The 25,061-nt window shown below is 41.4% G+C and overlaps 1 protein-coding gene across 1 annotated transcript; it reads left to right on the top strand.

Annotated features, from left to right (window-relative positions):
- Positions 1 to 70: 70 nt before the first annotated feature.
- Positions 71 to 17,535, top strand: TRMT44 (tRNA methyltransferase 44 homolog; the record flags this gene model as incomplete). Its single annotated transcript, XM_084266660.1, has 11 exons — positions 71 to 509; positions 3,232 to 3,349; positions 4,245 to 4,464; positions 5,728 to 5,796; positions 8,008 to 8,115; positions 9,019 to 9,090; positions 11,632 to 11,738; positions 12,386 to 12,569; positions 13,232 to 13,613; positions 14,461 to 14,577; positions 17,119 to 17,535. The coding sequence occupies 11 exons, from the start codon at positions 71 to 73 to the stop codon at positions 17,349 to 17,351; spliced, it is 2,049 nt and encodes a 682-aa protein (XP_084122786.1). The 3' UTR covers positions 17,352 to 17,535.
- Between the last annotated feature and the right edge of the window lie 7,526 nt (positions 17,536 to 25,061).

The raw sequence follows: 25,061 nt of genomic DNA, 5'->3' as shown, positions 1-25,061 counted from the left end.
ACTGACGAGCGCGGCCTGCGACGCGCCCCGCCTCCTCCCACTGCGCAGCGGCGGCAGCAGCGGGACGACCATGGAGCTGGTGGGCACAGCAGCCGTGCGGGGTAGCGGCGCCGCGCTGCCTCACGGCTTTTGGGCGGCGGTGCGCGTCTGGCTGGAGAAGCCGCAGGTGGCTAACAGGCGGCTGTGCGGCGCCGCCATCGAGGCGGAGGGGCCTGTGCCGCTCGGAGACGACGGGGCGGTGTCTTCCCACCTCGCCGCCGCGTGTGGAGGCGGGAGCGGCGGGCGGCAGGAGGGGCGAGCGGCGTCTGCTGGGGCTGAGGAGCTGGTCAGGCTCTGGAGGGAGATGTGCGGCCAGCTGCCGGGGGGGCACGGGCAGCTGCCGCCGCCCCTCACGCCCTGGACTGGGCCCGGCCACCACCCCGAGCTCCGCGCCGTGCTGAGGACGCTGCTACCCCGCGGGCGGCCCGTCGGCGCGGCCGCCTCGCCGAGGAAAGAGCTGGCGGTTCAAGGTGAGCGGGAGCCCGGACCCGAGGCGGTGGAAGGGGGCGGGATGCCGGGTCCCGGGCCCAGCTCCTGGGGGCGATGGGAGCGACCGCCCGTGTGGGAGCGCCGGGTGTGCTGTAGACCTGTCGCGAGTGAGATAAAAGCAGCTTGCCCCCGCCCTCTTGCGGGAGCGCAGGTGGGGGGGTTTTGTCTTTATTGAGCGCCTCGAATTCATCTTTTTACCTTTTGTTGTTGCTCTTTGTGCTAGGAAGTGTCAGTAGCTTAAATGCAGAGGTGAAACACGGCTTAAGCAAGGCCTGCTTCGAGCTTAGAAAAAGCACAGTAAGGCAAAGAGCTGACGTGTCGTGTCTGAGGAACTCCTGAGGCAGGAGAGGCCAGGCACCCTGCTCTGGAGGAAGAGGTATAGGAAATGGGTCTCCTTTTTGTCTTCCTTAAGAAGAAAAGAGGCAAGAAGCTTCGACTGTAAGTTGCAAAACCACTGCTTGTAGTGCAAACCTAATTACAGGCTTGTAAGGAGTGAGTAGCCTGTGAAAACTTAGTTAATGGGGAAAAAAAGTAGGCATCTGTGGCACCTGCCTGGCCAACTCCCAGCTGTTTATGTTGACCTTCTTACAGTTTGATTAATTAATTAATCTTAACTTGGCTTTATTTGTTTTTTACATTGTATGCTGCAGTGAATCATAGAATCATAGAATGGCCTGGGTTGGAAGGGACCCCAAGGATCACAGAGCTCCAACCCCCCATGCCACAGGCAGGGACACCAAAGTCCTTCTAATATAAAGAAACTTACAGGGCAGAAGTTGACACCTTTTTAAGATAAAATTTGGAAAAAGTGTTAATGTGGATTTAAATTCTAATAATAATGTTTTGAAAAGAATCAGAGTTCCAGAAACAATTAAATTTACAATTAAAATATATATTTAGCCATGTGTGGAGGGCAGCTGCTTTAGGATATTCTTGTGGCCTGTGTTTCTTACTCTGATGCCTTCATAAAAAAATAAAAAACATTTGTTGACATTTTGATTTATTTCTTTTCTTTTGATGTTAAGATATTCCTGATCTAGATAGGCATAACAGTCCTGGTTCTGGGCAGGTCAAAGTCAACCTCCCCAGGCAGCCAGCCCAGGTGAGATGAGTTAACTCAGGCTGTTTCCACACCACCTGACATCACTCCCCCTTAAAAGTGGATGGTAGGGGAGGGACTCCCCTGCATGCCTCCAGGGCAGTCTGAGTGTGGCTGGGGCGTTGGGTTGGTTTTGCAGCACCCTCTGTTATCAGAGTGTCTTTATCCCTACCCAAGGATGGCCTGTCTCTTTCTCTTGCAGGAGTGAGTGTGTGGTGCTCAGCTACTGTTTGGGGCTGAACCACCACACTAGTCCATCTGCAAGAAAAGGCTTAAGAAAGTATTTTTTAAAAGAATATCTTTTAAAGTTCAGAAGTTAGGGAATCAGCTAAGGGTGGGCTGAGACCACAGGGCTTGATGTTTGCCTTGTTGCTAATTATTCTTTCCCATCTCTCGGAAAACTTTGGACTTCATTGAAATTTGATTACTTTCCCCTAATAGCATTCTTAGTTTGAAAATTTGGAGTTGTCAGAGTGGTTTTGATAGCAATTGAAAAATCATTTTGAAAAATCAGAACTTAATGAATTGTCCAAATGAATCACCCTGGATAAATAATAGCTAAAAAGAGTTTCTTTTAAACTGGTTTATAAAGTAATAATGCATACTTATCATATGCCATATGAAATATTGCAAAGGCTTGTGGAGTCACTTTATGGGAAGGATATAGGGAATAGTTTAAGATTTAAAAAAAAAATCAGTAGCATGTGAGTACTAGGGTATATCATGACATTCATATTTTACTCCATTCTCTTTTTATCTTGAAGCTATTTCAAAAAGAAACTCTCCCTCACTTTGTTTTCCCTTGTGTGGGAGTTAATTGTGCTATGTGCACAATTGATACTAGGGAATGAAACGTGACTGTCTGTCAGAGCCCATCTCAGCTCTTCCAGAATCTCTCTGTCACTGGACATAAAGGTTTTATTCCACAGGTGCTGGATACTGTGAAGATCAGTAGTGTGGTTGCTGAACATAATGCATAAATATAACACAAGCACCTTCAGCTAAAAATGGGTTTTTTGCAAGTACTATCTCATAACTCTGGAGACACTTGGTTTTTTTGCAGTGCTTACTCCAGGAATGCTAACTGGGAAAGCTGCATGATGCTGAAACAGCTACACATGACTAACTGCACAATAGATCCTGTGTTTGTACCTGGCAGAATTGATAGGTACTAATAATGATTTCTTTTTTTATGTTGTGCTGTTTTTCTAATACTGGGATGATATGTGTGTCCCCATTCATTTGGAGAGGAGATGAGGTAGGGGAAAACAGCAGTTTTGTGCTAGAAAATCTCCTTGTCTAACTTCTACTTCATTAAAACAGTTTGATTTAAAGAAAATGAATGGTCTTAATGGTCAGCCTTAGATATTTTGGAAACATTGTGCAGCAGAATGCTAAATTTGGAGAATCCAAACAGTTTGGTAGTTCCAGATCTCAGACATGCTGAGAAACAGATATACCCTTAGCATTGGGGTTCTTCCTATGTTGTCCTAGATCTTGCCTCACTAGTTTGCACTTAGCATAGGAGATGGAAGTTTATTTTGGTGCTAACTGGCCTGATTAGCACCATGGAATAATATATTGCTATTTACATATCTTTTCAGATGTTTACAATGGAACTGTGACCTTTCTGCCTTTGGAGGAAAACAGTGAAGGAAAATACCAGATCAAAAAGTGCAATATTTATCAAATTCAACTGATGCATGTAAAAGAGGAGGAATGGTAAGTGATGGGGGTGAGAGAGGAAGCAAACCCAGAGTTACAGCAACACAATATCTATGTGTTACTATGATAACTGTGTTTTACTATTGGTAAACACTATGTTTTACTATTTGTATCTAGGCAGTTTCTGTTTGTGTAACTTTTTGCTTGATTAGTAAGTGACAGCAGTGGTGTGATCTTAGTGCATAGTGTTCAGTTAAAAAATGAAAAACTGCAATACCCAAATTGAGACAAACCAAATCTGTTTGACCTTTGAATGTGTGCTTTGGCTGTACGTGTGAATGGTCTAGAATAAGGATGCACATTGTGGTCACAGGGAAGTAGCTGTGCCTGTGAGAGAGGTCAGGTTCTGTGCCTGTTAGTAAGGTTGAGGGTCAAACTGGAATTGCTCTTTGGTCATTGAAATGCAGACCATCACAACTTGGTCCTGAGCATCTGTGGACATAGGTCTAAGGAAATCTAAATAAAGTTAGAGACAATGAAATAACAAAGATGTACCAACCATTATATTTCCCTCCAAATTTTCCCAGTGTTTTTGTGACTTTCATGAACTCATTTTCACTAGCTAGTCTTTAGATATATTGCAAATTTGGGTTGTTCATCATACCCAAGTCCTCAGTCATTGTGTTAAATGTAGCATGGACTCACATATACAGTGTTTGAATTGGTATATAATGAGCTGGCTAGCAAAATTCAGGGGAGACTGTTCCATTATTTAGTAACTTCGCTGTTTTATTTCTCTTTTGTATGTTGCATTTCCTTATTCCCCAGTCTACTTGTATACCTTTGACCTGCTGATTTATTTTTCCCCTTCATCATTCTTTTCTCTTTTTTGAGGGAGCTGAGATAATGAAATACAGTGTGTTTATACAAAGTCTTTATTTTATTTTTAAAGGTCTGTGTCTATTGTGGCTCCATTTCCAGAAGATTGGTTTTCAGATGGAATTGCATACCCCAAACTAGCATGGCTGGGAAATGAACTTTTGCCCAAACTGGCTAAATGGTCTGTGGAGCAAAAGCCCAGTGAGTTTAAAAGTACACTCTCACTCATTTCTGTAGCAAAATACAACAAAGTTTATCAAGAGCTTAAAGAAAAATACAAAGAGATGGTAAAGGTAAGTTGGCAGTAAATGCAGTAGTGACATACTTGCCCATAACTGTTTTTGTTGTTTGTTCAGTGAAACTGCTTCTTTTACTACTGCTTCTTTTACTTAAAAATTAAAAAAAATGAAATGTGTATATTATGGCTTGGTGTTTTGAGGTTTTTTGCTGTGTCTATGGGGAACAGTTTAGAACTGAAATAGAAAGCAAGATTTGGAGCCAAATTCACAAAGTATTTGGAGGGATTAAAAACTTTCCACAATGCTTCCTTTCATATAAGGAGTAAGCAGTAGGTCAAGGGATGTAAATACTAAGTTATCCAGACTAGAAGGCATAAATAATGTACTACCTTCTCCAAAACCTGAAAGAGTGGAAACAGCACTAGTTAGTAAGATGGTTAAATTTTAAATGTAAAACTAACATTAAAATAGTTCTTCTAACTCAGAAAGCTAAATCTATTAGTTATATATAGTTATATAGACTTAGTTATGTAGAGAGAGAGCTAGTTATGTAACTAAGTCTATTAGTTATAACTCTATGTTGTTTTATCCTGGGGATCCTGAAAAATGACAGTGATAATCTTAAGTGCTGTTTGACATAATGTCTAGCTGTGAGCAAAATAATTGGTAGGGGATTTTTTACAACATATTGTGAAAATCTTGACAATTTTTATTGCTGATATTTCTGTATTAATAGATCTATTTGAGAGGAAAATTGGACTTGTGGGTAAGGTAATAGTTCAGCCTTTAGCTCCACAGTGAATTTAGTGTCAAGTTGAGCATTTTAATCATTGTTCCAACTCCTCGTTTGCAAACAGGGCTAATGCTTCTACTTTCCATCTTCCTACTTCATGTTCTCTTGTGCCAGGCTAATGTTACACCTGTTGTGTTGTGAAAATAAATTTACAAATGCTCATGTTATCAGTGCTGCACGTAACAAAAACAGTTCCTCTGCTGAAGAGAGTTGAGCAAAAGGATGTGTGCTCTGTTACAGAACAGATGCAGCAGTTTACGTATTCTGAACTGCACATATGGAGCTATAATGCTCTTGGAAACTTTGCTGATAGGGTGACAGCAGACATTCTTTATGCCCTTATTGTTTTGTGTGACTCAACAAATCAAACAGCCTTTATTTACATTCTTTGTGTTTGTTTTTAACGAGATTGAAACATAAAATTTGTCAAGTGTAGAAGCCTCTTCAAGATCCCTGAGCAGTTTCTGAAGTAACCTCAGATGGTGTGGGAAATACTTTTTTCTTTCCTTTTTTCTTTTCTGCAGGTGTGGCCTGAAGTGACAGATCCTGAGAAATTTGTTTATGAAGATGTTGCCATTGCCACCTACCTGCTGGTAGGGAACTGCTTTGTCTAACAATAGTCTGTGAGGTTCCAGTTCCTTTAGAACCTCTAAACAAAACCTGTATTTTCATTTTACAGTTGCTGGTGTTCTTTGTAATAACTTCAGATCGTTCTACTTTAAGACCTACAAGGCAAAACGAAGGGAATAGGAGAAGGGGAGTGGGTTTGTTGTGTTCTGGGGTTTTTTGACAAGGCAAAGGGAGAATCAGTTGATTTGTCTTTTGTACTGCCCTACACCACAAATATCAGCACAATAAAAGAAATTTGGTTTAGAGTGGTACTGAAAATTTTTGTGGAGAAAGGATAAAGATTTGCAGTCCTCGGTCACAGGAACTTTGACCTACACAGAGAAGGTGCTTTTGGGTGATAAAATCAAAAGCACTGACATAGCAGAAAAACAGTGATTAGTTGGACCCATTTGGAGATCAGAAGTGATTGTTTTATAAATATTTCCATGAATTACTAATTTTATACTAAAGGTTTTTTTGTTGCTTTGCCTTTCCTTGATAAAAATTTGAGCTCAGATCCTATCTTCAAGTGCAGTAAGACCACCTCTGTATTCTTAGAAGGCACATAAGTGCTTGGTACAGTTTTTATTTAAGAATCTGAACCATTCTATAATACTGGCTTGTGGAAAAAGCTATGTAACAGACTTGACTTTTACTATTTTTACTCCAGTGATAGTATTACATGTTGAAAATTAGTTCTGGGTATGTTAGGAATTAAAATAGTTGTAGCCACAGGAGAATTCTGCGATGACACTCTTGAAAATGTTTTGCAAATTTTTGCATACAGGGCTGTTAGGTTACAGTGATAAAGTGTTGTGGTTGATACAGTGGCAATTTTCAAAGTTAAAGTAATCTAATAACTGATTGATATAAATGAAACCTTAAAATACAGTATTAATACCTAAAAACTTGGCAAAGAGGTTAGGTTACCTATATGATGGTGTATAAGAAGTCTTTATTTTGAAGTGTGTTGAACAGAGGGTTAAGAGATGGTTGGTCCAGTGTGAAATTTTTATGGATTTGCAATATCTAGATTCATATGATGAGAGGAAGGGGCATCCGGCCTTGTTTTATTCCACAGTCATATTAAGGTCACCAATTGTCTAAGCAGAAGCCCAAAGAAGTAGCTATTCAGTTTGCATCATGAGGAACTCAGCAGGGGATGGAGGATAGGTGTGATCATGTAGGAGGTGATTAGGGATTTCTGGAGTGCAGCCTGGAGTGCACAAGTGCAATGATTTAAAAATGCAAACACAGCCTGATAATCTCATAGATCATCTGCAGCTTCTTTCCCTCCAGCAAAACAGACAAGTCACCAAGCAGCAATGTTGGAAATGCTGATTTTTGTGGTGAAATACTTGTGATGATTTCTGTTGGTCATAGCAAAAATAAGTGTGCAGAGTTGATTAATTTGTGCTCTGTAGCCTCCCAATGAAGGAAAAAGAGTTTGACAACGACAGAAAGAGACTAATCCATGCCCTGCAGACAAACATCCAATTATTAACTAATTATGGGTTACATAACGATGTAAAAGTAACTACTTATGTGCAGAGTGGGGACTAGAGCTGGACTAAAAGCTTTGGGGTGCTGTCAGCTGATGCAGAATTTGGGGAAGCTGACTATTGCTAGATAAAATGCACTTTGTAATCAGTTGGCTGGGTACTGGTACATGTAACATCACTTTATCTACTGAACAAAGAATATGTTGGGTTTTGTTCTCAGCTCTGTCACCAATTCTTTTCTTTAATACAGTGGATATAAATGCTTCCATGGTGTTACTTGCAGAGGCACTATTGAAGTTTACTTGCTCCTACTTTCCTTGCTTCTGCTTGTCATCTCTTGTACCCTTTGTTTTAGCAGTTTATTTTCCATTTATGCTCACTCCACTCCAGGGCTGGATAGCTTTGATTAATTTCAACTTCCAGTGACTCAGAAGGGAGTGGAAGATGTGTTTAGCACTTTAAAAATTAGTGATATTTTGCAACATAATTCTTGCCCCTCTTTGTGACCAGTTTTAGTGGGATTTATTGGGTTGTTTTATCTCCTCTCAAGTTATTTTCTTCTTAAGTACAAGGAGCTTTTCTGTCACATTACCAATCTTTTGCAGCCTTTTCCTTTCATTTCCAGTAACCTTTGCTGCTTTCTCACAGAGAAACTTGAGAGCAGAATTCTAAAATGTTTTCTTTTCTTGTCAGATTCTTTGGGAAGAAGACAGAAAGGAAAAAGGGTTGACCAAGAAACAGTCGTTTGTAGATCTTGGATGTGGAAACGGTCTACTTGTTCATATTCTGAACAATGAAGGGGTAAATAGAGTGCTTTTTTTTTAAAATAATTCCTCAAAAAATATGATAGTCAAAGTTCTTGTTAGGCTTTCCTTTTACTTGGCACACAAACAGCTAATACTCAGTTAATTCATGTGGTTAAAATAGGATTTTGTCACTCTAGTTACCAAGAAAAAATCCTAGCAGAGCTTTATGAACCTTTCACTTCTATTAGTGCAATTCTTTTAAGTTCAAGGCTATTTTTCTGAGGTAAGAAATTAAGAGGGAAAATAAAAAGTAACTGTCAGTTATGCAGTAGACAAAGCAAAAAGGAATGGGGAATCAACCTAGAGATTCTTTCACAGGAGTCTTTAAACGAGATTTTTTTTTTTCCATAAACTTAACTTTTTTAAAGTTGAATTGTCATGTACTATTATGTACACAGTTTTTATTTCTTGCTTTAGTTTCTAGTCCCATTGTCTCCTCAGTTCACCCAGGGAAAATATGTTTAGACTCCAATAATGTAATTGACTTCAATAGTTGAAAGATGTCTCTCCCTATTCTGCATAGAATAGCTCTTCTCTGAGCCCTGTGGGTGCTACAGAAGAATTGCCTTATGAAAGGTTTTAATAGTTTTAAAATTGAGCAAGCAAACAAAAAAATACTCTTTTACCAGGTTTTCAAGAGTATTCTCAATAGGTGTGCCTAGGTAAAATTTCAAATCAGATATTTGTAATACTTCCTTCTTCCCTTTCATAGTTGGAAGGGAAAGAAGGGGTCAAAAATATCCATCTTTTGCCTCAAATGGTGAAGATGTATCTCAATATGTGTCTAAGTTCTAGTATGAAATAAAATAAAGAGTGTTTAATGTGTACATTTAGTGAGCTTGTTTGACAATTTCTCCTAAAAATAGTACTGAAATGATACTTTGTTCAAATGTTTCAGCATTCAGGTAGAGGGATTGATGTCAGGAGAAGAAAAATATGGGACATGTATGGACCAGAAACTCATTTAGAGGTATTATGCAAATGTATGTCGATCTTACAAATTTGTAACTTGATTCCTTTGTTCACTTTCACTTGTGTTGATGCAAATGTAAAGAAACCTCCCAGGTTGTGGGCAGCTGTCTAAAGTGGTCTGTCAGACTGGTGTGATGCCACCCATATGTCTTGTGGGACTCTGAAATAAGTTGTAATGGGGATTATGAGAGCAGTGCTGTATTATATATAGCCTTGCACATTTGCAGCTTAATCTAGTGTGATTTCCTACTGCATGCACAGACCTGCACACTGTGAAACAGTCTTTGCTTTTACTGCTAAGTCAGTACTAAGCAGCTCTGTGCTGCTGCACCTCGTAGAAGACAGTAGTGTCCAATGTTGTGAGCAGTTTATTCTTGAAACTGATTATGACCTTCCAGTGCTGTGTGTTGTTTTGGGGATGAAAGTGTTGAACCTCAAAGGAGCCCCATCTGCTGCTGTACTGACTTTGTGGCAAGTAATTGCAATTATAGCATTCAAAAAACCAAACAGGAAGATGAGTCTGAAAGAGGCATTGTATTCCTCTTTGTGCATTAACATTTTTATGAGAACAGGAACAATTTGAGTACAGGAACATTCACTTTTAACTCCAGCTGTTCGTGGTCTAATCCTCATTAAAGTGTGGCACTGATGAACAGTTGCCCTTTGGAGGTGAGGAGTTCCTGGTTTCCTGTTCTCTAGACTTCTGAAGTTTCTTTCCCTGTATTCTCAGAAATTATCAGCTTCCCATATGTTATTCTGCCTGTAGTTATGCTCTGGCAGTTTTTGTTCATCTGATTATACCAAACAGCATCACGTGTTTTCCTTCATGTTCTATATTCCCTTTTCTGCCCATGTTTCTGTATTGTGGAAATCTTTTAATTTTGTACATTTGTTTAATATGAAGGTCTGGCTCTTCACAGTTTATCAAATTTCTTGACTTCTAGAGAAACTTCTGAGCATCAGCTGTCCTTCTCTCCAGCATGAGGGAACAAATAAAAAAGGATGGGGTTTATTTGTCTTTTTTAAAAGAAAAAAAAAAGAATTCACAGAGAACACTTGAAAAAGCCAGACAGAAACAATAAATATACCAAAAAATATGCACATAAAGCACTAATTTCTGTGGGAAGGAGTTAGATAATGCACAGGAAGGGTGAGATGATTTGCAAGGCTTCTGCAGCCACAGGAGCCGCAGAAGGAGAAAGCACCTGGTCACAGCCTTTTGTTACACTCAAAGCTGATTTTGTTTTGCTCTTCACTTGCAGCGTGAGTTGCAGGGTTGATCTTGCCATCTGTGACACTGACAACACAAATGAATGCAACAGGTGGCACTGTGCCTTGCCAAGCTGCTGTCAGGCACGGTGCATGCGGATTTGATTATGGGTGGCTGTCAAAATGTGGAGTGTGGCACTGATAGTTCGTGCTATGCCTGAATTGAGTGATCAAAACTGGAGTGTAATCTGGGAGTAACTTTCTGCAGTCAGCCATAAGAAAGCATTTATCAGGCACTTGGTTGAACCCCTACTAATGTGCAAAAAGAAATCTGTTACATACATTATCCAGATAGGTAACTGCATAACTACAAATGGTCAGAGATGAAGTATTTAAAGTGAGCAGTAACAATTAAAATGCCTTACACAGGGCTTCCTGAACAGGGGAATTGGGATGTAATAGAGGCAGTCAGAGACTTCTGAAATTCCCTAGTTACGTGATTTGGTTGTGGGGTCTTTTTTTAATCCCCATATAGTTACTACTTTGCATATACATATAAATTTTGAGCCTGTGAAACATGCATTTTCTGTATAAAAACAGTGTGTGGGCATAATTCTCAGGGCTTTCCTAAAGGTCTGTGGAGATTCAGATAGGGGTTTTTTTTTTTCCAAATTGCTCAATTAATTATTTTGAGATTCATACTTTTTTTTAGAGCAGAGTATGTACTTCTGTATTAGCAACATCTTTGAACTTAATTCAAGGTAGACAATGTGTGTGAGGCAAACATTAAAGGCATTCTATGACTTCTCAAGTTCAGCCTGTATGAAGAATTCATTGTTTGGTGGTTGGTTTTGAGTTTTTTGTGGGTGTTTTATTGCTGTTTAGAAAATCAGGATAGAGTAGGCTTGAGACTAATAACTGTTCTGTGAGTCAGTACTGTGGTGGGAAGACCTCTGTGGTGATGCCTCTTCATCTGTATTGAATTTTCATGGGACAAGATACTACTTTGTTGCTGTGTGAGTCCTAGGACTCTAAGACACAGCATCCTATGTATGATATTTGCTTGCAAATATTTATGGTGCTAGATCCCTTTGGAGTCACAATTCTGATTTGCTGTGACCAGTATTTTGTGCATGGCTGCTGCTCTATTATTTCTTTGTGGCTATAAAATGTCACTACATTGTGAAAGGAAAATACTGCTAGTGTCTGTGGTTCATCTTGTGTCTGTCAGCTTCTATGGTTCTGTATAGTTGCTTAGTGCTTTCCTAACAAATAATACACATTAAAGAAATCTGTAATATAATTCACAATGTGTTGTTTCTTTCTATAGGAATCTCCAATCATACCGGGTGACAGCCATGTCTTTCCTGATACTGACTGGCTTATAGGAAACCATTCAGATGAATTAACACCATGGATACCTGTAATTGCAGCTAGGTATTTGCAGAGGAATTAAAAACAAAAGAACAAAAAAAAACCCAAAAAAACCCAACCCACACAACTGAAATGCAGCAAACCCCAAAACAAACCAGAATTACCTTCTGGGCTTGGTGAAAACTGTTACTTTTGCAGCCACACCTGCTATCTTTGTGAGATCTGCTGCTTTTTGAGGGCCATTGATTATTTTACAGAATGTTTCTCTTCCTGTAGAGAAACACAGATGTGGTATTTACTGTCTCATGGAGTTCAGTACAGAATTTTTCTTTTGAAGCTCAAAAACTAGAACTTTTTTATTCTTTAGATATGAATCTGTTGTTTGTGGGGTTTGTGTTTTTTGGTTTTTTTTTAAATAAAATTGTTGATTCTGCCTTTCTTCAAACCATTTTCCTGTTTGCAATCAGCTACAAAAGTTTACTATCTAGAGATTCAGTCCTGCAAAGTTGGCACAATAATTTGCTATAGCAAATGCTTTGTGAAACAGTGGTTTTGATTATGCTAATAGAGATACTGAAAATATTATTTCAGTGAAGCTCTGTTGCTTAATTAAAAATTTACAGTATTGCTGTTGTCTGACAGGTTATTTGTTGAATTTGTTGTTCTCTTAAAACAACTACCCATTTAGCAGTTTGTTATCCTTCTTGTAGGTCTTCCTATACGTGCTGCTACTTCGTGCTGCCCTGTTGCTTCTTTGATTTCCATGGAAAATACAGTCGGAGACAAAGCCAGAAAACTCAGTACAGGGAGTATCTTGATTTTGTTGCCCAGGTGGGGTTTGTGTGCGGCTTTCAAGTGGAGGAAGATTGCCTGAGAATTCCATCAACAAAGAGGGTAATTTTGGGCTGTGTAGGCTTTTGTCTTCTTTTTTGTTTTTCCTTTAAAGCTGGTAGCTGTCTGGAGCATTTGGATGTTTGTTCAACATGACTGTTTGTTCGTTATTGTTAGATCAGACTGTAGGCAGTTTCATTTCTTGAGGCAGTACGCTCTGAAGAGAGAATAAGAGTACTTGTGATCTTGGGTACTCTGCTCTTAATGTCACAGGTACAATCCTAAAGATAAGAAAGAATGGAGGACTTTGTGGTGGGGGTGTTTATGCAAGCTGACCAGATGGAAAACATAGAACTCATCTTTTGCCTGCCTTTTTCCATCTGCCTCTGGTTATTTGTCTTTAGTTTTGCTGTTCTTCACATCCTTCTGAAGTGTTCTCAGAGTAGGAAGAGGGTGTCCAACGTCAGCTTTGTAAATAATCTGAGGGTCAGGAGAGATCTCTTTGATCTGTGTGGTGTGGATTATGGTTTGATTACTGGATTGCTTCTGTGGCACCAATGTTTGAAAACTGAAATGAAAATATCCTCAGATGTTAATGAACATTGAGTAGGAATGGAATATCCTGCAGGGAGATTTGGAAACACACATAAGACATGTGCAGACTGGGGGACTGTGTGTAATATGGGACTCCTTAAATAGTGATTTAACTGTTTCTGTTAAAATAGGTAAGCCTGATTGGAAAAAATAGGACGTATCCACCAGCAGAACGTGCTCTGGTTGACAAGCAGATAACAGAGTATATCAATAATCGTCAGAACTGTGCTGTGGTCACATCTAACAGAAGAGCTGGGTTCAATCACAAGGATCACTCTGATATATGTGAAAAAACAAGCTCTGAACTTCCTGCACATGAGGCTGAGATTGCTGATACAATTTGGATGCCTGGATTCCAACCCAGAGGAAAAGTAGAACAAATCAGAAACTGTGCTTCCCTCCCTCGGGACTTTGTAGATGATGTGGTTCTCAGTGTGGCAAACTTGCTGTTAAATGCCTCCCCCCAAAAATCGTGTTCTCCTGGTGAAAACATGAATACCTGGAATCAAGGAGGTGAGAGAGTTTTTCCTTTATGTTATCTTTTGCTGGTAGAGGATGTCTTCTCCAATGCATTTACATGTTTGTAAATACAGTAGTGAAATAGGGGGTAGGAAATACCAAGAACAGTAAGTACAGTAGCAATCAAAGGCTTTTTTTTTTCCCCTGCTATGTTTTATTGCACAGTGAGGTGCAAATAAGGCCAATGAGAATATTTTTTTTAATTGATGTGAGGTTTTTTCCCCTCTACACTTAAATATTAGGACAGAATAATTTTGTATTAAAATCAAACCAAATCCAGAACCCCTCTACACTTAATGTTCTGTATCTGTTTCACTTTGGATCATTACAACAGAATTGGCTATAATTCTGTAAGAAGTGCTTTGAAGCACCCCAGTGGTTATGAGCTCCCTCAGCTGCTCCTCACAGGATTTGCCCTCCAGCCCCTTCCCCAGCCTGGTTGCCCTTCTCTGGACTCGCTCCAGGACCTCAATGTCCTCCTTATGGTGAGGTGTTACTATGTACAGGAGATCCTTTGAGTCATTCTCTATTCTCTCAAATTACCTGTGGTTAACAATGCTTATCAAAATGAGGGTGTTATACTGCTGTAAAAAAAAGCAGTCTGGCTGTGGAAATTTTGCCTGGAGTCCTGTGGAATGAAAGCTGCTATTTTACAGACAATATACATATAAAATATGTATCCTGTGTGATACTGGGAGTACAAAGTTGCTGCAGTACTGCTAGGTAATTTGTAGATTGTGCTCATAATTATTAACCTCTACAGGACTTTGTTTATTGTTTTAGGATCTCATGTATATATATATGCACGTATTTTTAAGAGCTGCAGCATTATTTATTGCAGAAAGCCTTTCCTTGAAAGAGGTAGCAGAACACTTAAATAAAGAGACCTTAAAAAGGCTAAAGAGTGAATATGGAGGCCTGCAGACACTACTCAAGAACAATCATCAGGTGTTTGAAGGTAAAGAAAGGGTTTTGGTTGTGGGTTGGTTTGTTGGGGTTGTTTTTGTTTAGTCATCTGTTTTGTCCTTCCATATACAGATATACTCAACTGAAAAGTTACTATGGTGGTGGCTTTAACTGCTTTCTGTACGTTTGTGGAAAACTGAGTGTTCTTTATGTGCTCATTGCTCCAAGATACTGTTAATAATACTCTTTTGAATGAGGCTGGTAAGGCATCTATCAGCAAAGTATTGTCCTAGACTAACTCTGTCTGAAGACCCAACCCTTTAGTTAAAGTGGCTAATTCAATACTTTTGTTTGACTTAGAGAATTTCTGTTTTTCCTGCAAAGTGTTGATGATTTTGGGGCCATCAAATGCAGAGTGAGCTCACTGTAATGCAATTGAGACTTTCTCTGGCCTTACCAAGCTCCACAGTCTAAATGATGACACAACAAAACTAGTATCCATAAGAACCTGTAGCTGAGAGGCTTGCTGTGTTTCTATAGCCTGCAGTAGCGTGGCAGAAGGAACTCAGTAGCAAGTCTCTGTACTTGGCAGGATTTGTTAGAAGCTGAGTTTTGGCTTTATTCCCCTGTTGTAATACTGTGGTGGTGTCTTCTGTGGCTTTTTTGGTTGGTGGGCTTTTTTATCAGTGTGGAGTTGGGCAAAATGAAGATCTAGCTTTGCTGTGATGCAAGTTCTTCTAGGTTCTGTCACTATTAAGTCTGCTTCAGATTTGGAAGTGTGGTGGCTTCTTGTGTCAGCTGTAAAATACTGATAACTAATCATGGCAAATCATCCTGAGCGTGTGACCTGCTTCCTTCCAGTGGTTAACTTAGACAAGTTCAGCATTCTCTATGGGTTTCTGTACAATTCTGGCAATTACAGAACATGAAGCCATACTGGAATTGTTTTGAGTTACCATCCATTGAAGAGAGTTGGTCACACTGCATTCACTATGTGTTTGAATTTGATTCCCTGTCATTAGGGATAGATGGAATGGATTTACGACTAGTTAAATGGAATGAGCATTTTAATTTGGCATGGATGCTGTGTGCACGTTACCTCTGAAGAATGAGTAGGATTAAGGGCAGATCTTTCTCAGTAATTTACATCACATGGAAACTCCCTGGGGCTTCGGTAGAGACTGTTTGATTCTTTCCTTCAAGTGCATGTCACTGCAACAAGGGACTCACAGTCAGTGGGTGGTCTGGAAGGACATTGCTTATGCCAAAAAGGGGAAAGAACATGGCAACAGCTCTTCTGTCATCTTCACTGAAGTGTTTTTCTTGTCAGGTATGGAAAATGGATGGGTGTGCATACACGTGCATGCACACATGGAGGGGCTTAGAGTAACTGATTTGTGGCAGTTGCTTTTGGTCAGACATCCTGTCCAATACAAGACTGATTTTGTAAGGGGGAAAAATATGCTTGATCATAACACTCTATCTGTTCATTTTTCTCCTTCTTTGAGAGAGGTTTTAAAGCTCTTCTGGATTAGCTTTTTATTAGTTCAGCTCAGTTTGTGTAAGGAAACCTGGAGGGATGAATTCATCCAGGCCTGAATGTGTGATATTAAGCTTTCAGTGGGCTCATTACTCTTTGCATAGTGATTACCAGAATGTAGAATGGTATCAGTTAATTATTCCAAGCTACAACTGTGTGAAACAGAAGGTATGATTGATGCAGAATATTAAAATAGAGCAGGGCAACATGGAAGTGGCAGATACTCTCCTCCTTACTTTCATCTACATTTTTATTTCTCTTTCTCTAACTTCCATTTATCCTGTTTTATTTCACATTTAAGGAGTGTAGAGAGGTTCACAAGTGTGTGTGTGTGTGTGTGTGCAGTTTATGGTTCTAACACAGCAAACATTTTTTTAAAGTGCCAAATACTTATTAACCAATTTATAATTTACTGTTGATTTATATGAAAGATTATACGACATCTTTGCAATTTATTTTTGGGTCAGTGAACCATTGTCAGTAATTGCATTTTGTGTTGGAAGTAGTGGAAGATTCTTACTAGAATTTTTGCTGGTAATTGTACTTTAAATGTGGAGTAATGAATTTTTGAACAGAGCAAGGATTACAGTTCTTGAAGCTGAAGATTCTTCTCAGGGTTTATAATCTAAATACAGATGTTTCTAGTCTAAATGATGCTAATTGCTACATCTAAAACAAACCTCTACACAGGGGCCCTGCCTGTGGCAGGGGGGCTGGAGCTCTATGATCCTTGGGGTCCCTTCCAACCCAGACCAGTCTGTGATTCTATGAAAGATGATACAAAGGTGCCTCAAACTATTCATCACAGCAAAACATCTCACAAGGAAAGAAATCTATTCTCCTTTAGACCGTGTCTATATTATCTCAGTTTGTTGTGCACTTGGTTCTATTTCTGTGCCAGTGGCACATCTGGCTTTGCCCGAGTGATCCATTTGCAGAATGTGCCTTTGACTCACAGAATGTCACCATGCATTTTTTCCAGTGTCATTCCCATGGCTGTCTATTAACAGCTGCATTTTTTTCTTTGTTTGTATGTTTGCTTTTAAATCCTAGTTCTAAATGGGAGGGTTCATATTCGTGACTGGAGAAAAGAGAAGCCATCAAGGAAAACTAAGCCTGAAGTGAAACGCCGCCTTTCAGCTGGAGCATTTAAAACACGTCTCTGCTGGTTTTTCATTCATCATCCTGACGGTTGTTCTTTGCCTTCTGCATCTTGTCCATATGCTCATGGGACTGAGGAGCTGAGGCAGCCTCAGATTATTAAAAAGAAAAAGCATACATCCTAATAAAATGCTGCCACTTAAGTTTAAGCTTCTGCACACGCTGAATCTGATGGAAAATGTGTACCGTATGTATTTTCCCCCTCCCTGTGCATCTCATCTTCCAGTTGGTTTACAAGTCTGTATTTTCAAATCCTTATTTTTTTATTAACATGGAAAATGTACAGTAAAGTATATATATGCTTTCTGATTCTGTCTTGACTTGTCTAGCATGCGTTAGAACAGTTTAAAAACTCAGTTTCCTAGGACACTCTTCATATTTCTCAATCAGAACAAACCTATGTGATGCAGCATTTTCAAACCTTGAAAATTAAGTGGTTTGTTCCCAGTTTTCCAGAATTTTTATTTCATGTGCCTCTCCCTGGCTCTTGGGAGTCAGAAATGGGAGAGATTTCACTCCTTCCTGACCTGACAGCTTCCTCTCTGTTAGTACGCAGTACTACTGGGTATTACTCTTCCTTTCTTGGTCAGACCTGGTCCTCCTTTCCTTTCCTTCCCTTTCCTTCCCTTTTGTGCTGATTGAAAATGACTAGTGGTTTGAAAAGCAGCTTTCTGGGAAAATACTGTGGAACTTGTCACATGTAGGGTTTTAGGGCTCTTTTTTTTCTTTTCAAGTAAGGAACAACACTAGAACATGTGTTTAATATTGGAATGGCAGGGTTTCTCCCCACTGGGTAACAAAGAATGTCTTGGCACCTTCAGTGGCTGTATTGCTTTCTTTAAAAGGTTTAACTTAACTCCTAATTACTAATTCGTGACAGTCATGGGACTAGTGTCATAACTCAGGTCTGTCAACTGCTAAGTGCTTGTGAAGTTCAGTATCCACTGCTACCAGCTTGTGTGCTGATCACGTGAGGGCTCTGCTCTGAGATGCTGAGACATCACTTGGGATTCCACATCCTGCTGAAGAAAGGCCAGGATTCAATAAATAAAAAATGTTATTCAGGAAGAAATGTGGAGGGGAGAGCAATGACATAGAAACTGACTGCATGGGATAAGAGTAAGCCATGTGTCTGTCAACTCTGCCCCAAGAATCTGCAGAACAAATGAAGGAAATCATTGAAGAAAAAGCAGAGAAAAATGCAAGATGATACTGGAGCCACTTTTCTACACCCTGGCTTTAAGCCAACATACTGCAGTCTATTCCATGAAGAAGCAGGGTCTAAAGCTACTACCAAGGTAAGAGCAGGGAACCCCTTCTCCCTTTATGTTTCTGATCCTGGAAGATCTTGCTAGGTAACAGTGACCCTGGTAATGTCAACAGCCTGTTACTCATGGATCATGTACTATAGAATCCAGTATGCCACACAGTACAGCTACCTGCTCTGCCTCCAGCAGGAGCTGTGGTGGGCTCTGGGCCTTCCCCCAAGAGCTCTGCAGTGTTGTATACCCCATCCTGAATGTTCAAGGGGCAAGTTGAGGTCAGCTGACTGAGGGAAAGAATAAATGAAGGCAGGTAAACTGCAACTCCTGTGAAGCAGTGTGGTAAGAGAACACAGGTGATGGCACAAGTTTCAGAAGAACATTTAGCTTGTTGAGGGGACAAGAGCTAAGAAAAGCCAGTGAACTGTATAAGCTTGCATGTCATTAAGGGACAGTGTTGCTTCAGTTAGCCTTTGGCTATGTGTGGAGTAACAAGAGAGCTCCCTCTGTTTGCTGTGGTAAACACGTTGGTATGTTTGCAGAGGAGGTGGCCCCTGAGAAATTAAATCCTTGCTATCTCCAGCTGGGAATTGTTTCCAGATGGTGCAAAGAGCAAACCCAGACTTTCTATTCTTTCCCAGTCATGGGTGTCATTCCTAATAAATCATTATGATGGGTTTGACTTCCAAACAGGTGATTTCCCAAGTTCCAGCTCACCTGTGGAGCCCCTCAGGTGGGTGTGCAGCAAGTCAGGGCGAAGAACCTGGAAGAAGGTTGGTCATATTTTACTTTGGGTTTATTTTTCCTTCTTTCTAGTTAAATGGTGAATGAAATGCCTGCTTGGCTCATTGAAGTCACAGGTAACACATGTGAGGAGACCAGTGAATTAGTTTTTAAAACTACCTCTGTTTTTTATAAGTTGTGCAATGCTGTGATAGCTGGCATAGCATGCTGTGTTGCTGTAAGGACTTTGTCTCTGAGCTGCCACAGATGCATGATGGCTGTTCCCCTTCATGTTTGGCATCACTGCAGGTGGCATGCCAGCCAGCAAGTCTCCTGTAATTACAGAGACTTCCCTGTTGTTTGGAGAACCAGTAAGAGAACATTTTTGCATCCAAATGCCAGCCTTATACAATTCTGCATTTGAATGTGAAGGTAGCTGCTGAAGGCATGAAATAGCTCTACTTCTTCGTTTAAATTCTGTATCTTGCTGCTTTCTTTGTGATCTGCAGCCTTATTAAAATGGCATTAATACAATATTCAGCTTTGGCAGTGGGCAAAGTACTGTGTGCAGCAAGAAGCTGTTGTGCTGTGGGTAAAAAAGCCCTAGCTCCACAAGGGACTCAAGCTTAACGTCTCGGTGCTGCAGGTGATGCTGTCATAGTTCCTGTTAGTTAAACTGGGTTTATTTGAAGCCTATTTTATAGAGGGTATACACCTCTTTTTGTAGGTACCTCACAAGAGTGAGAATATAAAGTGAAAATCAGAGTCAGGTTGCAATCAGCAATGCTGGGGTCTAGAGGGTTTGTATTTTCACCTGTAGATGAGCTATAGTTTCATTAAGTCTAGAAGAACAACAGATGTGTGTTTATGTTTTCCCTTAAATCTCAGTAAAGGGCTGAATTTAATTTTTTTATCAGATCCCTAAAAGTGGAAATAAGAAAAAAAAATCACAAGACAGTAATTTTACTCACAGAACATCTCTGTACAGCTTCACAACAGCCTGTTTGCCAGCACATTTCAAGCCAGGATAATTGTCTGTGTGTGTATCATTGGAATCATCATATGTTTACAGTATTGCTGTCACTGCTTCATGTTACAGATTATTAACCCAATGCCTAGAGGAAGTTTTACAGCTTGTCTGACAGCAACCACAGGTCTCTAGGTACGCTGTGTAATAAAATCAGGCTGCTCCTCCTTTTGGGTTTTGGAGCCCATTAGTTCAGATTCTGAATTTTAAAGGATAATTAACTCTTTGTCTCCAGTGATTCTCGCAGGTTATTTTGACCTGGAATCTAACTTTAGGTCTATAAAGTAGGCAAGAGTGGGCAATCAGTAGCTTTGCCTAGGGCATCATAATGGCAAATACTTCAGAATCAACGGAGATAAAATATAAAGTCCTGCTGAGTGACAGCTAAAACAAATACCGAGACAGGTGTCCACTGAAGTGTCTTAAACATTTGGCATCTGCTGAAGTCAGGCATTATGTTTTGTTTTGCCTGTAGCTTCTGTTTATATAGTTGAAAGAATATTTTCGTACTAACATTGAAATTGACCTGCTGGAGAGGAGCTCTGAGGAGAAGGACCTGGGGGTGCTGGTGGGTGACAGGGTGGCCATGAGTCAGCAGTGTGCCCTGGGGGCTGAGAGAGACAATGGGATCCTGGGGGCATCAGGAGGAAAGGCTGAGTGAGCTGGGGCTGTTCAGCCTGGAGAAGAGAAGACTAAGGGGGGACCTTATTAATGTTTATCAATATCTGAAGTATGGGATGCAGGGGGAATGGGCAGCCCCTTTCCAGTGTCTGTGGGGACAGGACAAGGGGCAGTGGCTGCAAGTTGGAGCACAGGGAGTTTCACACCAATCTGGGGAAGAACTTTTCCCCAGTGAGGGTGAGGGAGCCCTGGGACAGGCTGCCCAGGGGGTGTGGAGTCTCCTTCTCTGGAGAGATTCCAGCCCCATCTGGATGCCGCCCTGTGCAATATGAGCTGGGGAGCTGCTTTGGCAGGGGGTTGGACCCCATGAGCTCTCGAGGTCCCTTCCAACCCCTGTGATTCTATGAATTAATTGGGAATTCACCCAGAATGTAATGCCATCACGTTCCTCTGAGCATAGCTTTCTCAGTGATCTTTTTGTGCTGCTGTATCATGCTGGACCTGTGAGCAACATCTCCAGATTTTCCTTCAGGGTGTTGTGTGTTTCCTGTTGTGGAAGCCTGTGGCAGCAGCACCGTGTGTACTGCAGTGGTCTCATGACCTGGCTTTGTGTGTCATGAGTCATTTTTGTCAGCACTCTTGATTTGGACCTGCTGAGTTTGTGATTCATTTGTATTCTAAGTATTTACCAGTTAAAAATGTATAGCTGCTTTACAGCTCTTCTTATATGCACCTTTTTACATAAGGAATGCTTTTAGGCACATCTAACTGGGTGCTACTGCAGTCATAGAATCATAGAATGGCCTGGGTTGGGAGGGACCCCAAGGATCACAGAGCTCCAACCCCCTGCCACAGGCAGGGACACCAACCTCCAGGCCTGGAGCTACACAAGGTTGCCCAGGGCCCCAGCCAACCTGGCCTTGAACACCCCCAGGGATGGGGCACCCACCCCCTCTCTGGGCAGCCTGTTCCAGCCCCTCACCACTCTCTCTGGAAAGAACTTCCCCCTAATACCTAATCTAAACCTTCCTTCCTTTAGCTTTAATCCATCCCCCTTGTCCTGCCAGGGGAAACCCACCTGGCAATTGCAAACCAGCTCCCCTCTTCCCTGTACAGTATTGCTGTAACCGATATCAACAGCACTAAACAGGCCCGTGTAGCTGCAGATTCCCTTGTGGCAGGAGCATCAGGGCAATCTCCTTGTTCTGAAATCAGCAGATGCACCTGCTTCAGCCTCTGACCAGCCAGGCAGTGCTTCCCAGAGAGCTGTGTGTCCAGCCCTTCCCAGGTACTGTGTGCTCTCAAGGGGCGGGTGTTGGCTGCTGGAGCTGAGCATGCCTGCCATGCTCTGAAACCGCTGCCCTTTGAGCTGCCAGTCACCCAGTCCTGTTGTCTGACAGCTCGCCAGACCCTGGATACAAAATCAGCTCATTCTTCTCCTGGAAAGCCTGCCCTGAAGTCTGAATGCTTTGGTGATTGCTTGGCTGTGGCAGCAATGAGGAAACTCTCCTCGCTGCTAATTGATGTTATGAGTGGGGTGTGCACAGACAGACCAGCTGTGAAGAGAGAGTCTTTTTGCATTCAGTTGGAGGCTTCGTGTCAGCAGTTTTTAGTCTAGTGAATAAACATGGAACTGAGAGGGGAAGGGAAGACGGTTTGCCCTTTTCCTGGCTACAAAATATTGAGAGAAGGGAGAGTTTTCAAGTAGCCTGCCAGTACATCGTGCTTTTTCTGTTTTCTTTGAATGGGTACCTTTCCCAGGGCAACGCTTTTGCTCCACAGCACCATGGTACCTTTGGTGTATCATGAGGAAACCCACCCAGCACAGGAATCGCTGTCCTCCTCTCTCTTATGCTGTGGAGCAGTACAGACATCATCATTTCAGTGGGGTGGATTATTTGCTTTCCATTTAACATTTGTTTTGTCGGATTGTTTCAGAGACTTGAAATCCCATAGCGAACACATCACCTGTTAGCAACCATCTGATAATGCTGGGAATGTAAATATTGACCTTTCCCATCAAGTTCAGCCCAGCAGTCGTATTCTTGCTTCTGTTAGGAATCTAAGCAGGTCAAGGAATGCTTTCAAGTGGGAAAAGTCTTCTGTTTTTTTTTTTTCATTGTTTTACTGGGATGTCTCACCACAAAAGCTGATGCCACTTCTAACAGCAAAAAGATGCAGAGAAACTTTGTTAGCAGCCTGGGGCAGAACCTGTGTGCAAGGGCAGAATCCCCTGAGCGGGATGCTCTTTCTGAGGGAGTGTGTTGGTGCTGTGCTGCTCTGCAGCGTGGCCGGCAGGTGGGGGACGTGAAAAGCTGCAGCTCCAGCAGCAGCTGCTTGTCCCCCCCCATCCCTGGTTCAGGAGCCCAGGGGCTGGCTGCTGCTGGCCAAAATGGGATAGTGGCTGTGTTAATCGGTACACGTTGTAGGCAGCTCGTTCTTGCATCATTCTCCCAGGGCATTCCTGCCTTTTTCCCTTTGAAAAGAGAACCTGCGTTTACTTCTCCCTGGGATCTTCCTTCTGTATAAATATAACTGCCTAAGCCAGGCAAATGAAGTATATTGCAAGTAAGTGGTGTTATTTGGATGATTGCTGTGATTAGAGGAAAGAGACTAGATTATTTCAAGTCATTTCTTGGCAATCTGAAATGCAAATAATCATCGAGGAGCTGGGTATTTAAGTAATATTACACTTCTTCCTCTGGAATGTTTTCTCTTCTAAAAATGCCTGTGGTGTTCCAGGTCTTGCAGTGAGAGGGAAAAGGAGGGGCATTTTGCCAGCTCTCCTAGTCTGATAACTCAGAATGCCCTGAATTGTCCCGATACCTCCTGATAAGTAAAGACAGATGTCACAATCTTCCCTTTTCAAAGGCTTCTCTGAATCTCTGTACCTGTATTGGCCAAAACAACAAAACAGGCAAATGCTGCACAGTGGTACAATTTGGTGTCTCCTTGGAGTCCTGACGTGAAGCACAGTTAAGTGCCTTTGTGATCTCTTCTGGGGTTTTTTTTTTCTCACTCAGGGAACTTTTGGAAGTAAAAGGGAAAGGTGTTTAAAGGTATTTGTGAACTTCATGCACTCAAAAAAGTAGCAAAAGGAAAAGAAAATGAATAGCTAGCTACTGAACTCCAGGCATCTCAGTAAAAGTAACAGACATGTCAGTTTTCTTGGAGATGTTCAGCAGGAAAGTGATCAGCAAGGTGCTGGCTGAGAAGAGCCAAAGTCACCTGGTTAAAGTGTGTCTCAGGCAAGTAATTACCAGTAGCTCAACTTGCTGCATAAGAGAGCTTGTCATCTTCCTTGCTCTCTGACACCAGATATTTAACATCAATTTGCGTCTGACACAGAGCCTGTAAAGCTGATTTGCATGGTGTCTCAGTCACTGAAACGTTCCCTCAGCTTAAACACTGATGCTTTCCTCAGAAAATATTCATTCTTTGGATTTATTTAGAGCTCCTTCAGCTTGCCCTACCGTGGTTTGTTTCCTTTTTTGATGGTGCTGTGTCATGTTGTGTTGCTGCTTGGGCTTTGGAAAGGGTCTTAAAGAGATTAGGAGGGAATAGTGTGATGATGAGAGTGAAAGAACAGCAGTAAGAACAGCTGACCACAGAGTAGCAGTGCCTCTCCTTGGGCAATCAGAGGAAGAGCTTCCATTGACAGCAATTTAGCAAAACCCCAGAGAAAGAGTGACTTCTGAGTAGAGAGATTCTAATGTTAATTAAAAATACTTCAAGCCAGTATAAATGACACCTGATGGTCATTAAAGGAAGTTCCAGTGCTGATCTATCACATCACTGCCAGCCTGGAGCCAGGTCCATGGAGCATCCACGGTCCATCAGTGCACCGTGGTTGGAGTCTGCTCCTTGGTCATCACTTTGACCACAGAGCAGAGGGACCTCTGCAGCTGGAGGGGAAGGCAAATCAACTCTTTTCTCCTCTGGGTCCAGAAGAAGACTTTTTATTAAGGCCCTGCAAAGGCAATGAGCTATTTTCAGTTAACCTCTTTGAGGTGCAGGACCAAGCCTTGATTCAGGTTCTGTTGAAGGCCTTTGCTGCCATTACTCATCTATCACAGCACTCCACCTCTACACTTCAGTAGATTATGGGCTTCATTTTGTAAAATCCGGACATATTTTGTAATTTTGTCAACAGGCAATCAGCTTTGGCTGGAAATAGTATTCTTAAATGCGTGGACTTAATG

Source organism: Gallinula chloropus (genome assembly GCF_964237585.1).
Source record: "Gallinula chloropus genome assembly, chromosome: 7".
In the NCBI taxonomy this organism is placed as follows: domain Eukaryota; kingdom Metazoa; phylum Chordata; class Aves; order Gruiformes; family Rallidae; genus Gallinula; species Gallinula chloropus.
Note: the sequence above shows the minus strand (reverse complement) of the source record. Positions and strands in the feature narration are given on the sequence as shown.